The sequence below is a fragment of the Phoxinus phoxinus genome (genome assembly GCF_949152265.1).
Source record: "Phoxinus phoxinus genome assembly, chromosome: 15".
Taxonomy (NCBI): Eukaryota; Metazoa; Chordata; class Actinopteri; order Cypriniformes; family Leuciscidae; genus Phoxinus; species Phoxinus phoxinus.
In genome coordinates, this window is record NC_136890.1 from 10,168,379 (window position 1) to 10,186,378 (window position 18,000).

An 18,000-nucleotide genomic window follows, 5' to 3' on the forward strand; every position below is an offset into this window, starting at 1 on the left:
TTCAGAATTCTTCATTATTATTTTTATTCTGTTCTTTTAACTAAATATTTATAGCATTTTCTTAAATTAGTGTGCTTAATTGTTCAATTTTATTTAATATATTACATCAGGTCTGGCTTGAGAGCTCTTGTTTTCCTCATGGCTTCCAGGAGATGACTTCAATGGCAGTGGATGCAGCTCTCTGGATGATGGAGTTAGGGTGTGCGAGTCTAGACGTCAGCAGAGGCACATGCTCCAGCAGTTGTGCCCGGGCCCTAGGAACCTCTGCCAGGACTGTAAGGGCACGGAGGGCATTGGCACACACCGCTGTATTCTCACTCACCACCAGCCGCATCAGAGGGGCGATGGCACCTGCGTCCAGTGCCTCGGACTTACCTAGAAACAGGCAGAAAATAATATCGTGCATGGTATAATCTTATGGGGGTTTCAAATGAGAGAAAAAAAAGAAAAAAAAGACATTTCGCAAAATATCTACATGAACATTCCACAGAATAAAGAACAAAGTCATAGAGGTTTGGGGCAACATGATGGTGAATAGATTATGACATAATTTGAATTTTTGGGTGAACTATCCCGGCTTAAGTGTTTTCAGACGACACTATAACAGATGTTGAATTGTTTCTAAGTTCATTCACTGATTGACTAAAAAAATTACAAACATGCACAAAGTTGATTTTGGTGCTGACCCTTAGTGATAACAGCTGTGTTCATAATGGTCCCTGCAGCATTAGCGACAACCCCTTGGTCCTCATCTGACAGCAGCTTGACCAACATGGGCAGAAGATCTTCCTCACACACCTTCATCTTCCCATCTGCAGGCACACTAAGAACAGGAGAGATGTTCCATGATCCAGGGTTTCTTTTTTTACCTGGTCTATGTACTCAAATTTACCACAGTGAACTTAACCCTAACTAGATTGTTGGGTGCCATGTTGCCTACCTGATTCCCACTAAGGCAGATGTGGCTGCCTGGCGGATGGCGGGGGACGGGTGAGACAGCTGATCTTTCAGGACCGAGATCGCATCACTCTCCAGTGCAGGCAGGGCGTTCACACTCACACAGCAGCTTAATGTGGAGAGAATTAAAGCACGGATGTCCTCTTCTTCATCTGATACCTTCAGCACCAATCTGGGCACCAGTCCCATACACACCATAAATACTGCTCCTGTAGAGGATATAACAGAGGACTCTTCAAACGAAAAAGTTTGGCAATAAATGTACTGTGAAACAGAAGTATAAGAAACAATAGTCACCTGAGGGAAATTCAGCGATCCTATTGAGTGCCTGGTGCACATTTTTACGACAGGCATTCTCAGGGTCCTCTAACAGGTTTGCAAGGGGACCCACAATGTCAAATTTCAAAAAGGCATCTCTGTGTGAACACAATTACATTTAGTCAAACTTGCTAAAATTACTTGTGTTGCAAGTATTTCAGTCGTGTTTCACAAATTTCACATTCAAATTCTCTTTTCAAATTTTCAATTTTCAAAGTATTGGACACTAAAATATTATTTGATCAGAAATAACTGTTACTGGAAATAACAATCCTTTCTTGATATTTTATTATTAAAGCATCAAGGGCATAGTCAGATTTTATTTATTTTTGGCTGCAAAAGTGTGTTTATGAATTTACACTTCCATTCATCACTGGGTTGGTCAGATGTTTCTTCTGTACACCAACACTGCATTTATTTGATCAAAAATACAGTAAATGCAGTAATATTGTGAAATATTTTTTTACAATTTAAAAAAACTTTCATATTTTAATGTATTTTTAATTGTAATACTGTATTCGTGTGATGCAAAGCTGAATTTTCAGTATCATTACTCATTACATCATTCTAATATGCTTATTAGTACTCAGGATTTTTTTTATTGCTATCAATGATGGAAAAAAGTTGTGCTGATTAATATTTTTGTGGAAACCATGATATTAATGAATATAAAGTCTCAGGATTAATTAATAGAAAGCTCAAAAGAACAGCACTTATTTAAAATATATTTCTTTTGTAACATTATGTCCTTGTTGAATAAAAGTATTAACCGTATCTTTTTTTTAAAAGTTTTGACCTTTGTGACCCAAACTTTTGGACGGTAGTTAATTACATTTTACATATTTTGTTTTTGTAAAAAATATTTTTAATTTAATACAAACATCTAATAAAATTATAAATATACCTAAATAAATATTATAGTCCTTATGGGTGAATCCTGTTAAGGTTCCACTTACTCTGTAACAATTTAACATTGTTAAAATATATTTATATAACTTGTAACATAATTTATATTTTTTTAAAAACACACACAAAGGCTACAGGGTCAAGCACATTCACATGCCAAAAGCAAACTATAACACAAGAAAAATAGGCCCACGGACTCTTGTATGACTCACCTTCCCAAGCTGTGTGAAGCAAGCACATAAAGCACTTCAGTAGTTTTGACCCTGACTAAGTTATCCTCATCTTGCAGCAAAACCTTGAGTCTTTCCATACATCCTATGATGAGGTCAAGAAATGTTATGGTTGATGTACACCGGGGCATTATAAAACAAAGTGTGTGGTGGTATCTTCAAAAAGTTTGAATTAATGCACAAATTTCTGATTATAACGTTAATTTCTATATAATTATATATTTATGGACACAAAAACAAGCAAGGTTATTAAAGATGCGTTTACCACTGAGAATGGCTTCATATGCGCGCTCGTGGTCATGGACGAGTTCGCAGAGTGCAGCGAGCGCCCTCTGCCGGGTAAACAGCTCGACGTCCTGCAGCTCCATGATCAGCTTTGGAAGCGCCCAGTTCCCGAAAGCGACCGGCGCTTGTGTCGGGTCAATATGCGGCGGGGGCTGTTCGGTTGTTTGCGGACTTGCCATCTTCGTCGACAGGGTGATTCAAATGTGATTTCGTTAAATGTGTTTACATATCAAAAATGTATTTATTTTAATGGCCGACTCAAGTTTGCAGGTTTTTTTGAGGGTTCATCATGTCATATTCAACATGTAAAACAAGTATTCCAAATGTATTTGCATGTTCAAAATCAGAATTTGCAGGCCAACAATTTGTTAAAGATAATATTACCTTATTCGCTGGTTATAATAACGTCCTCTGCTTTTCCCCCCCTTGTATAGTTAGGCTGCTATGGTAACTACGGAATTAACGCACTTTTCAAGTAGCCTAGTAACGTAAACTCCGTAATTCTTTCCACAAGACACATGTATCACTGAAAATATTCGGTGTTCAATAACTCTACCACGTGTATTAGTGTTCTTCTTGGCTTCACTGCATATTTAATTAATTTACATATATATTTGAACAAATTTCATATTTATAAATGCAAGTTTACTAATAAAAATCCAACTTAGTGGTTTTTGTTCAATATTTGCATTTGAACTTAAGTGTAGGCTATGTGTGCATACATCTATTCAGTAGAAGAAGAAAAAAAGCAAGAGAGATAAAAAGTTGTCAGTTATGTTCATTTTAATACGTTCATTTAAACTTTAATTTGAATGGAAAAGAGCAGGAAAATTGACCGAATGCATTTCAAGCTGCACAAAGTTACTGCCCTAAAAATATCAAAACCCACATTGATCCATATTTCTTCTCTCCCCTCAATTTTCATTTTAACTAATGGTGATAGTGCATCTTAGCCATATAATTGAATGTGAAGGTTGATCAGTTGTCTGAGGAAGCCAGGATTGGGATAGATGCCTCTTCTTTCTTTTACCTTCTTGATTGCCTCTGCCAGAGTCATGTTTTGTTTTAGCATGAGATATGCCAAAACTATAGTTGCAGATCGACTCACTCCAACTTGACAGTGAACCAGGATTTTGCCTTTGATTAAAAAATATTTGAGTTTAGTGAACACAGGAAGGTAGACTGGGTTAGGTTTTGGACACACAACTATACTGACCTCCCTCTTCCATTGCTGTATGTATAAACTCAGCCCCATTGTTAAAGTGGGCACTCATGTCATACATGGGTGAATCATATGCGCCTATGCCCATGTACGTGATGCCCATGCCATCATAAATCTTGCCATCATGTCTTGAGCTGTGGGCGCAGTTCAGGACATGGGTGAATTGCATACTTCTCAGCTCTGCGCAATTCACAGCTATACCCCTAACGAAGAGAAAATGCGTAACACAGCATTATTATTGCATTATTCTTGAACGTACGAATTATAAAATGTCACCAGAACACTTGTTTTGCAGGTATCACAGTTGGTTAGTAGATGCTTTGTTCTTGTTAATGGAACTAACAGTAAAACTGTTTATATTATTAACTTTTGTTGTGTTGTTAACACTCTAAAATGTCCTTTGGGCAAAAAGACGATTTTCTTTTTAAAAATAACAATGATTAGGCTATGTAAAACGCTTAAAAGGCAGGACACAACAGCTCCTCTCCTTTTTTAAAATAGCCAATAGCATTTAGTTTATATTACAGCTCGGCCAGAGCCGTTGAGCTCGGTAAAGTCGCAGTTTCCTCCTAATCTCGAACTGTTTCTCCTCCTAATCTCCTTCATATCGCTTTAAAATATAGCATTCTGGGTAAAATTCAAATGGGTCTGATACGTTTTGTGTTCTGTGTCGCATAAAATCCACTCACTGCTATCGTGTTTCTAGACCGGTGCAGACTGTGCAGGCTGTGACTTCATTCACCCCAATGGAAAGCATATTTACACTGAATTGTTCCATATCCCCTATGTAGTGCACTATGTGCCATTTACCATATAGAAAATAGTAAATGTGTGAAGAAGTTAACATTTTAGCCTCAGCTTCAGCGTCTATTTGGGGGCGGGATGCAAATTCTAGAGAGCATTTCATTGGGCAGAAAATCTGCAGAGAAGCTAAAGTGCAGAGTGATGTCATCAAAATTATTGATCTATATTGGCGGAAGTGAGAGACTGTACGTTTATTTCTTCTTTATTTCTTTATTACTTATTTCTTCTAAATTAGATTTTTTTTATTGTTTTGGAGCACACTAGCTTATAAATAACAGTTAATTCATACAAAAATTGGAAATTTATTTTTGGAAAGAATCTAATCAAAGCAAGTTTTTGTATAAATCTTCTTTTATTTATTGGAAAGTTTCATAAATGTAAATATACAAAAAAAAGAAAACCCCGGTTTAAAATCTTCAAACAAGAACTAAATTTGTATTTAAATACAATTTCAATGTCTGTTAATAAGAAAGCTATAAAAACATCTAGAGATTGTGCCATGTTTAATATTCTTTCGTAATATGCTTTAATAATAAAACAATTATTTTACATTTCTTGAGAAATATTTTTCAATAGGCTAATTAGGCTTCTTTATATAATTTCTCTTGTTAAATATTGACTTGTTTATTGTCTAAAAGTGTGTTTGAGTGTTATTTTATCCTCTGTTATAAATAAAATAAAAGTTATTAGTAGAATAAAAAACTACATAACTTGACTAAAAAGAAACTTTTCAACTAACCTACAGTAGAAACTACAGAAGTGTATATCATTTTAATATAGTTATATAAATCTATATGAGTCAAAATGGGGAAAATTGCAGTCTGCTTACATGTCCCCGATGTAAAGATGGGGCCAGACTTCATCTGCGTCGTTAGTGAGGATGGCTTTTCCTGGATATAGAAGATCGTCAACTCCCTTCATCGCTGAAGCGGGAGAAGTGAAATCAATTGAACCACTTGAACCCACTGAACTTGAGGTACCTTCTGAATATTTCGACCTGAAACATACGGAGCCCCTAAAAGGTCATCGTGAAGGGAAAAAATAGGCCTATAAGATGGAGGATTTTTTTTCCCTAAAATTTTATCCGTGACCACAACAATTTCAGCGGGAATTTAATCCCATAATAAATACACTCTCAAGTCAAAATTTAAATGTGATGAGCTCGTAATCACAACATCTGAAGTGGAAAATTTCCAATAGCCCATGAAGGCAGCATAAATGCCCATTTACAACTTCAAATCTTGTACTACGGAGCCCTTGGCCTTGGGACATGGTGGTGGAAAAAAATATGCGAAGTCAATGCTTTTGCGTTCTCTCTCAAATGTTTTGCAAAACTTTTGCGTGCTGCCGAGAAACTTTGTGTACGCTGAAACGCAAAGTTTCTTGGGGAAACGCAAAAAGCATTGACTTATTATTTTTCCTCCAATCTTTTTTTCCACCACCTTGAAAGAACAAACTCGGAAGGACACAAGGACACAAACGCATCTTTGTGAGAATTGAGATGTCCTGCGATCTTGTTGCTGAACTGACTGTCCCAGCATATTATAAGTAGCGGCTAATGCCCAATAAACACAACATAACATCACAAACAAGTGTCATAACCTATTAAAACATTTCTTTCATATTATTATAGACATTATTTTCCCGCATGTATTTGTGAAAATGAGTAGGCCTATGTATGTTTAATGTTAGGCTACCTATGCTTTATCAATGTTAAGATTTTTTTGTAATATGCCAATAAAAATACTGCCGGCTTTCTTGGGGTCCTTATCACTTTATTAAAATTAAGCAAAAGAAACGGACACGTTTACTTTCTCAAGCTGTCATGTATTTGTGAGCTTCACGAGAATCTCTTAAGTGAGAACGAGAAGATTAAAGCTTACATGCTTCCGTATGTCGACTGCCTGCAGCATCTTCTGGGATTTCTAATATCAAGAACACATCTCGGTACTTTCATGCATCCTCTGTACTTGCTTTCTTGAGAATAGGAATTTAACCTCAAATTTAAGCTGATCGAGCGGGAAACACGGCGGACTACGCAATGTCTCGTTCCCGACTCTCAGGGAACTGAGGTTACAACAGTAACCGGAGAGGTTCCCTTTCGAGAGAGGTCACTTCAACATTGAGTAGCAATTTTGCGGGAACTGTATACAATCCCGCCGTCAGAGTGATGAAGATCAGCCCAAAGAAACAGGGCTAAAGTTACACCAAACAAGGAGTAAAACAGTACACAATTCAACCACTGGGAGTGCTCACAGCTGATAGGTGGAGCTAGACCAATAAACAGCCAGCTCATGTACACCAAAATTAGCATATCGGATCAGCTGAAGCGAGCGGGCTGCACTGAATACAGGGCAGATTCAGAACAACAACAGTAAGCATACACAGGCATACACAGTGTCATCAGCCAAAGCGGGTAACAAACTGTGTCCAGAAGCAGTCTTAGTAAGAAAATCCAAGCAATAAGTGAGGTTATTCACTCACCAAAAGCACTTGAGATACCAAGGACAGCACATCCAACTTGTAAAACCTGGCAAAAGTGTTATGTGAAGACCAGCCAGCCACAAACCATATATCCCGAACAGGCGTGCCTTTAGAACAGGCCCATGAAGAGGCAATAGCCCTCGTTGAGCTTTACGAGAATCTCTTAAGTGAGAACGAGAAGATTAAAGCTTACATGCTTCCGTACGTCGACTGCCTGCAGCATCTTCTGGGATTTCTAATATCAAGAACACATCAGGAGTCCCTGGCTCGCATAAGCCAAAGCGACAGCGTCGACTATCCAAGGAGAGACCCTCTGCTAGAAACTTAGAAAATGTCCTTTAGTACAGGGTATCTAGCCCCTCTAAGACCCCTGAAGCAGCCATGCATGAAGGCTCTACAACTCTTGGCTGGGATGCCATATTGCGTTGTTTGCTTGAGATAGCAGGAGGGGAATATGCACACAAGGGGGAGCCACCAGCATCTCTCTCAGGCCCGGGAACCAAGGCTGATTCGGCCAGCTCGGGGCGACGAGGATCACCTACACTCTCTCCTCCCTGATTTTGCATAACACCAGAGGTAAATAACACCCTCTTCACAGGAGGGAACACTTAAAGTCTGTCTCTCGGCCCACGCGGGCGTTGCAAATAGATGTTGATCCGCCCACAATAGGATTTATGTACGAAACAACAGACATATTGTCGGTGCGAATCAACACGTCGCTGTTCCAGCTGCGGCAGAAAAGTCTAGGTCGCGCCATGGTCTCAGAGCTGTGTGTGACCAAGATGTGCATACGACCTGAGGTCAAAACCTTCCACAGGACTCGAGTTTTCAGCCATAACTGCAGCGGTCGCTGGAGAAGACCCAGGTGGCAAACTGATGAGGCCGACGCCATAAGTCCCAGTGCCTGATTGCATAAAGCACCTTAAAAGAAATATCCCCTGAAGAACGCCTTTAGGTTTCCCTTAAACTTAAGGGTGTTGCAAAAAATAAAGTGTCACTTAAGATTTTCTTTAGGTGAAACGTCATACACCCTAAGAATTTCCCTTAAAGCAACACCATGTAGTTTTTCAACCTTCATAATATATTTCCAAGACCCTTGTGATGGTACATCAACTTACAATAGGTTGAAAGACACGTCTGCCATAGCCTGACGGGGTCTGTATCGCTTTTACTGGCACTACGGAACTTCGGGGTTCGGGTAGTAACCCGAGCACAAAAAGAACTACAAAATTCGACTGCTTTACGGCATACCTCACTTCCCCCACCACTTCCTCAAATTCAGACGTGAGAGCCCAACTAGCGTTTGTTTGCCGCTGGTATAGCGTCTGTATGTTGTTGTCACGGCCGAAGCAGCAAATAAACCGAAGAAGGCAAAGGTTTTGTCGGAGGAGTCTAGGAAGAGAAAAAGGGAGAGTGATAAAATCAAAGGCCGGACGAGGATATTGATCCAGCGTTCGCTCGCTGGCATGAGCTAAAGGAGGAGGAGGGGTGCCCGACTGATGCTGACTTGGCCGTCATGCTGTTGGGTTAGGGTTAGGGTTAGACGGACAAAATCATCTTTTAGGATAACTATCCTAATGACTGCAGGCTGATAGTCATGTTTGTTTATTTATTTTTTCTGGTGAAAGTGTCTTGCCTCAGGCTATAATGCAAATCGATTTTTCAAATTTGCAGATTCATCTATGGTAGCTTGATATTATAATATTGACGATATATGGCTATTACCTACCACACAAACATTTAATTGAATTAGCACATCCATTATGTAAAACAGTAGCCAATAGGCTAGCTACTATAATGACGCTGGCTTGTAAACGTGAGCTACGCGATCTTTTGGCGTTAAAAATAAAACCCATGAAATTATATTCATATGACTTGCTGAAATATATGCCACTGTACCTGGGATGAAGACATTTCACACGCAACGCAGGCAGTCTGCCCAAGACGTGAGAACTCCTTCTGCAGAGTTCGGGGGTATCGGCTTGTCAACAAATACACATGTATCCCCTGGTGTAACCATGACAGATTTTACGACAGTAGTAGAAGACAATACTGTTTCCCAACTGTAGGGGGACCCCGATAGCAAAAGCTACATGGTGTTGCTTTAAGTTTCTATTTTTCCCTTAAGTAATCTCTTTAAAAACGATAAGTGTTGCATAAAGCCCCTTAACTGTCATCATCCTAAGTATAACATAAGGTTTAGGAAACTTCAGTTTTACACTGTTACACGGAGCGAGTGGGTTCAATCCAAGTCTTCTAACAAGACGCGATTGGCCACTTTATATGATAAACAAATTTTAATTTAGCCATTTTTTACATATAAACACATAAAGCACATCGTATATGGGTAACGGAAGCTCAAACGTGCGTGTGTCAAGCGCAAGAACAAACGTCTTTAGTTCTTGCGCTTGCGTGCATCCTTGAGCTTCCGAAACAACCTGAATCATATTGATTACTTTTATGTCTTTCAATAAATGGACAGAAATGATGAACGAATATTAAAAATATCTTTATTTATTTCTAAAGATGAATGAAAGTCTTATGGGTTTAGACTGACAATAGGGTGAGTATGATGACAGAATTTTCAATTTTGAGAAAACTTTCAATTTGAGTTTCTGTCTCGTCTGGACCTTCTCTGTAACATTTTGTTTTATTTTTTGTTTTCCTTATCCATGTTATGCTGTTTTATGTGAAACTTACCGCTGTTCTGTATTAACAAATAACGTGTCCATGGCAACAAAATCTGATTTTAAAATGGCAAAACCTGGGTTGTTTACCTAGGAGAACCGTTTAGGGATTATATGCAACACCCATAACTTATTCCCTTAGCTAAGGGGAAATCACACCTTTAAGGGAAAAACTTAAGGTGCTTTATGCAACCAGGCACAGAAGCCTCTGAAATTCTCTCAGAATTAACAGACCAGTCCACTATATGGAGAAAAATCCTGGAATGTTTTCCTCAAAAACCTTAATTTCTTTTCGACTAAAGAAAGAAAGACATGAGCATCTTGGATAACGTGGGGGTGAGTAAATGAATAGGAATATTTAATTCTGAAGTGAACTAATCCTTTAAGGAGCTGGTCAGCTAGGGCCGGTGAAGGACCACCATGGATCGGCCCTGCCATCTTGTGCACCGTGGATCTTGCTTCGCCTACGGAGGTGTAGGCCTTGTGAGTAAGGTGGGGGATCTGTCCACATGGGACAAGATGGCCTGCGTAGTAGCGTGGACGCACACCGGCTTGGGTGCAGACCACGACTTCACCAAATGGTAGTGGACATCAGGAAAAAACGGGGCCCTCCTCCTTGAAGCAGCCTGGCTGTGGCTCGATTGGAAGTACCAGGAGTTGAGCTTACTCCTGGTGGGCTCTTCTGGAGCACTCCATGCGAGGTTGAGCTCCTTAAAAGCCTTGTCAAAGACCCTGGCGAGCTCCTCTTGGAGGTCTGTGTGGCCTTCTGTTAGGGTGGTCCCGCTCCGACGTTGCCCAGTCATTTTCTGACGCCGAGATGAACATGGAGTCTTCATCTCCGCGACGGCGGGAGGGGGATGAAGTAACTCTCGTTAGAGAAGAGGACTGGGTAATGGAGCGACAGTGGAGGACAATGGCCCCGGGCCTCGTCCCTGTCAGGCCACCAGCAATGTTCCTCCGAGTCCTCAGGACACGCTGTGGTAGGTCGGCTCAAGGCCTTTTTATGCTTCTGCGTCATATCGACGGCGTACCCCCGCAGACCCTTCTGCGTCGACGCGAACCCCTCCGCCGTAGCTCGACGTGCACCTCCAAAAAATTTTAACTACGCGTCGAGGCGACGCAGACCACAAGGGCTGTGATTGGTCACACCCCCACCCCCCTAGCATTCTGGCGGTGAAATGCACCGCGATGCAACACAACCCGACGCAGAACCATAAAACGGCCACGACGCCGTAGGAGTGACGGCGTAGCTACGGCGTGGAGTTGACGCAGAAGCATAAAAAGGCCTTCAGTGCCAACAGTCGGACTTGGTGAAAGCAGCCTCAGCGTGGGCCAGGCCCAGGCAGGCGATGCAGTACTCGTGTGGGTCCGGCGGGTCAATGGGGCCCGCGCAAAGTAGGCAGAAGGAAGACATTGAATGCAGTGAAGAAGTATATGTTGTCATCTTCTTCTATTGCGTCTTCAGCGATGGCAGCGTGAAGTAAAAGATTCTGACGCAATTGTCGCTCCTCCACATTTTATTCTGCCCATAGGCTCATCAGTAATTGCATGCGATTTGCATATTCGTGACAACTGGCCAGTTTTTTTACTGCCGTTATCCTATAAGGTTTCAGGAAATTCGAGAAGGGGAAGAGTTCCCGCAGTGCTGCTACGCAATGTTGAAGTGACCGCTCTCGAAAGGGAACTCATCTGTCTGTAGTATTAATAATCCTGAAGACTGATTAGCAGGTTCAGGTGTGTTTGATTAGGGTTGGAGGTTTGCTCATGTGGTATTGCTTAACTGTATAATTTTATATCAGTGCTATACAAAATGTGATGAAATTTATAAAACCATAAAGCAAGCATATATTATTATTATAGTATGAATGAATGTTATTTTTTTAACAGTAATAGCCATAACAGGTATAGACGAGCCACGCACAAGAGTGGTGTTGTGAGGCCGGTGCATTGGCCATAGTGGCAGCTGCGTCACAGGGTGCCAGGTTCAGTAGTAGGCGCTGTCACAGAGTCAGCCACACCGTCACAGCCCCAATCATCACTCAATCACCAGGACCCGCCCCACTCGTTCACAATCACCAGAGTACTGACTCGCTGCACCTGCACTCCCTCATCAACACACCCTTTATATGCCCGTTCACCTCTCACTCCTTGTCTGGTCTCGTTGCAGTATACACAGCTTTATGTCAGACTCCTTACCAATCTACTCACCTGAAATCGCCTCGTCCTGTATCCTAGGGATGGGCAAATGAAGCCTCATGCACTGAGGCTTTCCCTGATTGTTCCGGGAAAAGATTTGAAGCATCAAGAGTGTCGAAAACAGCGCCATCTTGTGGAAGTTCAAATTTATAGCAGCCATAAACCCGAGTGCACAACGCTGTTGTTTTATCTATTACAGTTTTTTTCAGTCGCTAACAAGCGTTTGTCCAACCAGTTGTCACATTTTCAAAACTCTAAATACAATTAGCACAGCATTGGTCTTTTGTGGCCATACCATTCACACATTTCATGTCGTTTTCACACAATATGCAGTCAGTGAACACATTTCCACAATGCTTACATTTTCTTAACAGACAAGCTATACCTCCCAACAAAATTATGGATTGTTTTTGTAGTATTTACGAATGTTAACACACAACATCCCACAATAGCAAAAACAATATTCCAAACCTTAGATACAGTATAAAAACCTCTGATTCTGCAATGATATCAGTTCAAAAACAATATATCTCAGCTGATAACAAACAAACAATTGAATAATTGACACAGAGCTGATTTATGTTGGGTAAATTGGGCCAACCACAGCTGATTCCAGTCTGGCTTAGATTCAGTGGCAGGGGTTATTTTTTTCTATTACATTGACACTTATACAGTAAAAGGAGAACTTTGAGGAGTGATGTTTTTGGAAACAGAAACAGAAACAGAAAAGGACAAACACTGTAATGTCTGGACGAGGAAGAGCAAGAGCAAGAGGCCCAGGGAGAAGAGCAGGCCCAAGGAGAGGGCAAGGTAGAGGTGTAAGATTTGTGTGGTGGTGGCATTCCAAGGGCTGCAAGAACAGTAGTCAGTAATGAAATTCGTGCCACTATCATTGATCATGTAATCAACCACGGTCTTTCACTAAGAGAGGCTGGTGAAAGAGTGCAGCCCAATTTGAGGCGGTCAACGGTTGCATCCATTATACGCATCTTTCAACAAACGAACAGGTAAGTATTGCATTTTACATGGATTTACACGCATCCTTGCCTTTCTCAATGATCTCCACCAGCGCCTGGTTCCAGAGCAGGATCAGGAGGGTGAAAACATGAGGAGCTTTGTAATTACCTGGGACAATGTGGCTTTCCATCATTCGCAAGCAATAACAACATGGTTTGAAGTCCACCCAAGACTGGTAAGTCTCTTCCTTCCACCCTATTCACCTTTCCTCAACCCCATAGAGCAGTTATTTTCTGCATGGAGGTGGAAGGTTTATGACCATCAGCCACATGACCAGATGTCCCATGGATGCTGCTTGAAGCCATGGATGCTGGCTGCAGGGACATTACAGTTCATGATTGCCAAGGGTGGATCCGACATACCAAGCAATTTTATCAAGTGCATCGCCTTAGATAATATCAGATGTGATGTTGATGAAAACATGTGGCCTAATCCTGAAGATCGCAGAGATTAGATACAGTAATTTTGTGCTTTTTTTAGTTCCCCCCCTTTTTATCTGGGCTTTTTGCTGTTGTTTTTTTTTTGTTCAGAATGCTCTTGTGTGTTTCATGGATATTTTGTTCACTATAAGCAATACTGTAAAACTTTTTCTGTTTTATCTTACCATGTTTCTACTGTACCTCCTGTAGTAAACAGTAAAGGAAAAAAAAAATATTTGCTTTTTACTGGAATGCTTTTGAATGTGAACATTACTGTACATGGACATACAGTTCCCAACCAAGAAATTTCGGGTAAAAACGGTGGATTGCATGTTTTGCATGCAAATACCTGTAAAACTGAAACATAAAAGTCTATGCAGTTTTTGTAATGTCAACAATAGCCAGTATTTTGAAATCTGGTGTACTTTGATTGACTGCCTGTACCTTGTGAAGTGAAATCAAGTGTTATTCTTTGACAGAATAATTACATTTTGAGAAAGATGTGTTCTATTTTGAAATGAAGAGTTAGTATATATTTAACAAAATTTGTTTTTGAGAAGAAAATTATCCATTTGGCCAATTGTGTTTTGTAGGTGTGAGTCTGTGTTAAGAGTTTAGAAAAAGTATCTGAAGTATGGTTTAAGTGCTTGTTAGCGATTGAAAAAAAACTAAGCACAAATAAAAGCCTGATAATGCTAAATGTTCCGTTTTCTGATAATATAATTCACATATTAAAGAGTGGCAATAAATTAAATGTAAAAGTTATATTAATACTAATTATAAAAATACCAAAATTGTTGATTGATGCAAGTAGCTTTTATGCAAGTAGCCTAAATGGTGGTCTAATTATTTTATGGTTTCTATGTTGAGTATAATATGGCAGAATATATGATCATGTAACATAGGCTATATGCTTATTTATTCAAATAAATAGTAAATTGACTTAAACTTTCAAAAGCCTGTAGAGTAGGTCTGGGTTCAACATTCCGACACGCAAAGTGAAGCATTCACGTGACTGGAAAGTAAATGAGGCTTAATTTTTCGTTGATCACGTGTTTCTCTGAAAACAATACGCGCTCTGACACAGAGCTTCATGAGAAATATCGCTGCGAATTCGATACACGCTTTAAAGCTTCAGTGTCATATGTAACATCACTACTGTATCCAGTCTCCTTCGTGTTCCACTTCAGTCGCTTCAGTCCACTTTAGTCATCGCAAGTCACCATCATCATTCTACAAGTCACCATCCTCTCACCATCTGGTTCCTGTTGTTCCACCACCACTCTGCATTTAATAAACACTGTGTGACCCTAAACCTGTCTGTCTCCTCCTGTGTTTGTGACAGAATACCACACCATCATGTACAGTCCTGTTGGAACCAGCAGGGAGCATCCACCGGATAATTTTGCCGAACCTGTGCAGGCGGTTAAGCAAACCGCATCAGAATTATCAGTCCATGATCGGCTGTTCAACCTCCGCCAAGGTAATACTTCTATAAATGCTTATGCTCTGCTGTTCCACATGTTAGCGGCATCTAGCGGCTGGAATGAGATGGCCCTGTTGACAGCCTTTCGCCAGGGTCTGAACCCAGAAGTGCGCCACCAGATGGTCATTTATGACCACACTGTCAGTTTGGAGAGTTTCATTCAGAAAGCTGTGCTTATCTCTCAGCGTCTTTCAGCCTACTCATTTGATCAACGCGCTTCGCATCCTCCACCCATCTCTCCATCTGTCGCCCTTCCAGAACCAGAACCCATGCAGGTAGTCACTTATTATCTGTCCAACGCTGAGCATCAAAGAAGACTAACATAGCACTTGTGTCTGTATTGTGGGGGAGAAGGTCATATCATCACCAACTGCCTGATACGACCACGACCACCACCCCCACGGTGAGTATCATCCAGTTTCTGCCCAAAGTTGCACCTCTCACTCGCACGCCTGTCCAAATTCAAACCCCCAAACTTCTCGTTTCAGCGCAAGCACTCATCAACTCCGTGTCTGCGGGGAACTTCATCTCTCATCAACTTCTCCAAAGACTCAACTTCCAGAGGAAACGCTCACAAAAATTAGCCATTCACACCATTCTCTGCAAGCCGCTGGGCCGTGGTCGTGTCCGCCACTTCTCCCCCACGGTCACGCTAAATGTCAGCTGCCTGCATGAGGAGAAGATCTCATTCTTGGTGCTGGAAGGATCCACCGTTGACATCATCCTGGGACACCCCTGAATGACCCAGCACGAACCCACCATCAATTGGAACTCTGGAGAGATTTCACAATGGAGTGATTCCTGCTTCCAGAACTGTCTGTCATCTGTGATCAAACCGTCTCCACGTCGAACCTGTCGACATCTCTCGAAATCTTCATCCAGTCTCCAGTTGAACTCCACCTCCGTTGAAAGCCCAGAGACTTGAGAGTATAATTGAAATCCCTCCAGAGTACCGGACGGTCCAGGATGTATTCAGCAAACGGTTGGCCACTCTACCACCTCATTGGCCATGGGACTGCCATCTACATATTTACTGCGTAAGTTCTACCACGATTTAATCAACTGTTGGCTACTACTGATTTCACCGTGACCTACCGACCCGGTACAAAGAATTACAAGGCTGATGCCTTATCCCGTCTGTAACATCCTGAACCTGAAACCTGTCCTCCAGAACCAGTTCTCCCTCCAGCTATGGTAGTACAATCCAATGGTCCCTCGACGATCAGATCCTCAAAACCAACCCCACCGAACCTGCGCCGGGACGTCCTGAGGGACGGTTGTATGTACCATCCGCCTGCCGTCTGTCCCTCATCGACTCAGCACACACCTCTCCGGGCTCCAGACACCCAGGCAACCAGCGAACCCTCTCGCTCCTACAGGATTGCTACTGGTGGCCAAACATGGCCCAGGCCAACACGCCAAGGAAGCTACCCGAGGGAAAGTTGCTACCTCTGCCGATACCCAGACGTCCCTGGTCCAATCTTGGCATTGACTTCATGACAGACCTTCCTCCGTCCAACCATCACACCTGTGTATTTGTCGTCGTTGACCGCTTCTCCAAGGCCTGTAAACTCATCCCTATCAAGGGCCTGCCCATGATACTCCTTCCTTCTGCCTTCTTCAAACTCCTCTGTGGCTCAGTGAATCTATCATCAGGTTACCATCCGCAAACCAACAGCCAGACTGAGCGCAAGATCCAGGAGACCAAGACAGCTGGAGCTGCTACCTCCCCATGGCGGAGTATGCCCAGAATTGCCTACGCCAATCCACCACTGGGCTTACTTCATTCCAATGCATCCTCGGCTACCAACCTCACCCTCGGAGGTTCCAGCTTTCAATCACTAGTTCGAAGAGAGCGAGAGGGTATGTGACTCAGCACACTTGCATCTCCAACGGGCAATGCGCAAGCACAAAAGAGCATAATATCAGCAGAAAATGTTAGAGAGCACAAAGTAATAAAACCAAGGAAAACAACTTTAAAGAACACATAAACATGATTTTAAGATTTGTGCAATATCATTTGTAAAGTGTTTAAAGTTTTGGTTCATGCTTGTTATTTTTTTAAATGCGCTTTTAATTTTTTAGATAGACACTTTTAATTTTGTTATTAAAATATTAATGTTGTTTACTATTCTGATCATTTTGCATTCTTTTTTTATTTTGTTTTTCAGTTTGTGCAATATGTTTTTACCTGTGTTTTTAAAATTTGTATTAGGCCTAGGTCTAATTGCTTATTATTTTTTTTATCCGTGAACGCAGTAGCCTACTTTCGGCGGGAATTTAATCCCATGGGTTCATGTCCAATGTTTTGGTTTTAACTAGGAAACTATACAGGTAGTAACGTTAGGCTATTTACGATAATTCCGATAGCACGTAAAGGCAGCATTATTTGTCCACTGCTTTTGCCTCGCGAAGTTGTTCCGATTGGTCTACTCTAAGTGCACGACAATTACGCCTGTTAAAGTTATTCAAACTGTCAATTAATTTTCTGCATGAATAAAAGCCGTCTTTTGAATTTCAGTGCAGGTGGTTATTTTAGGACTAGGGAGCTGGATATCTTTCAAATTGGGCCTGTGCATTCACACCAGAACATATCCTGCTCATGCAATGTAACAATATACTGTATCTTCTCTATGATTTACTGACAGCAATTGATTTCAATTGCTTTAATCAACAGTAGGCTATAATTTTATTACAACAAAACCTTTTAAGGCGATGCAGGAAAATATATTTTGTAATTTCAACATTGACATGAATTCATAAATTGTGGACACATCACATAAGTTGGTTATTAAATAAAAATATTATAGAGTAGCCTACTTTTTCAATTAAGAAATATAAAGAAAACTGACTTACATAGTTAAAATGTTCTCCATTCAAAATGTCGTTATTATAATATTTGAATGTATATACCACTGAGTGATCAGTGATGTATACTGAACTGCTATTGGTCATCTTACAATTATTTGCATACTGAATTGTGATTTGG

At 41.0% G+C, this 18,000-nt stretch overlaps 1 protein-coding gene across 6 annotated transcripts; it reads right to left on the reverse strand.

Moving 5' to 3' along the window:
* Nucleotides 1-39: 39 nt before the first annotated feature.
* On the reverse strand, nt 40-17,917 carry rsph14 (radial spoke head 14 homolog). Of its 6 annotated transcripts, none has more exons than XM_079638463.1 (10): nt 17,868-17,917; nt 5,552-5,719; nt 3,913-4,121; nt 3,727-3,833; nt 2,677-2,875; nt 2,394-2,496; nt 1,255-1,373; nt 941-1,166; nt 687-823; nt 40-375 (listed from the first exon to the last, which is right to left on the reverse strand). In XM_079638463.1, exons 1-10 carry the CDS (start codon nt 17,885-17,887, stop codon nt 137-139), a joined length of 1,527 nt encoding a protein of 508 aa, XP_079494589.1. In that variant the 5' UTR covers nt 17,888-17,917; the 3' UTR covers nt 40-136. The 6 variants fall into 6 exon arrangements, with proteins under 6 accessions (XP_079494589.1, XP_079494592.1, XP_079494591.1 ...); XM_079638466.1 differs by lacking the exon at nt 17,868-17,917 and adding an exon at nt 12,102-12,184; XM_079638465.1 differs by lacking the exon at nt 17,868-17,917 and adding an exon at nt 12,102-12,168 and having other exon boundaries at nt 5,552-5,737.
* Between the last annotated feature and the right edge of the window lie 83 nt (nt 17,918-18,000).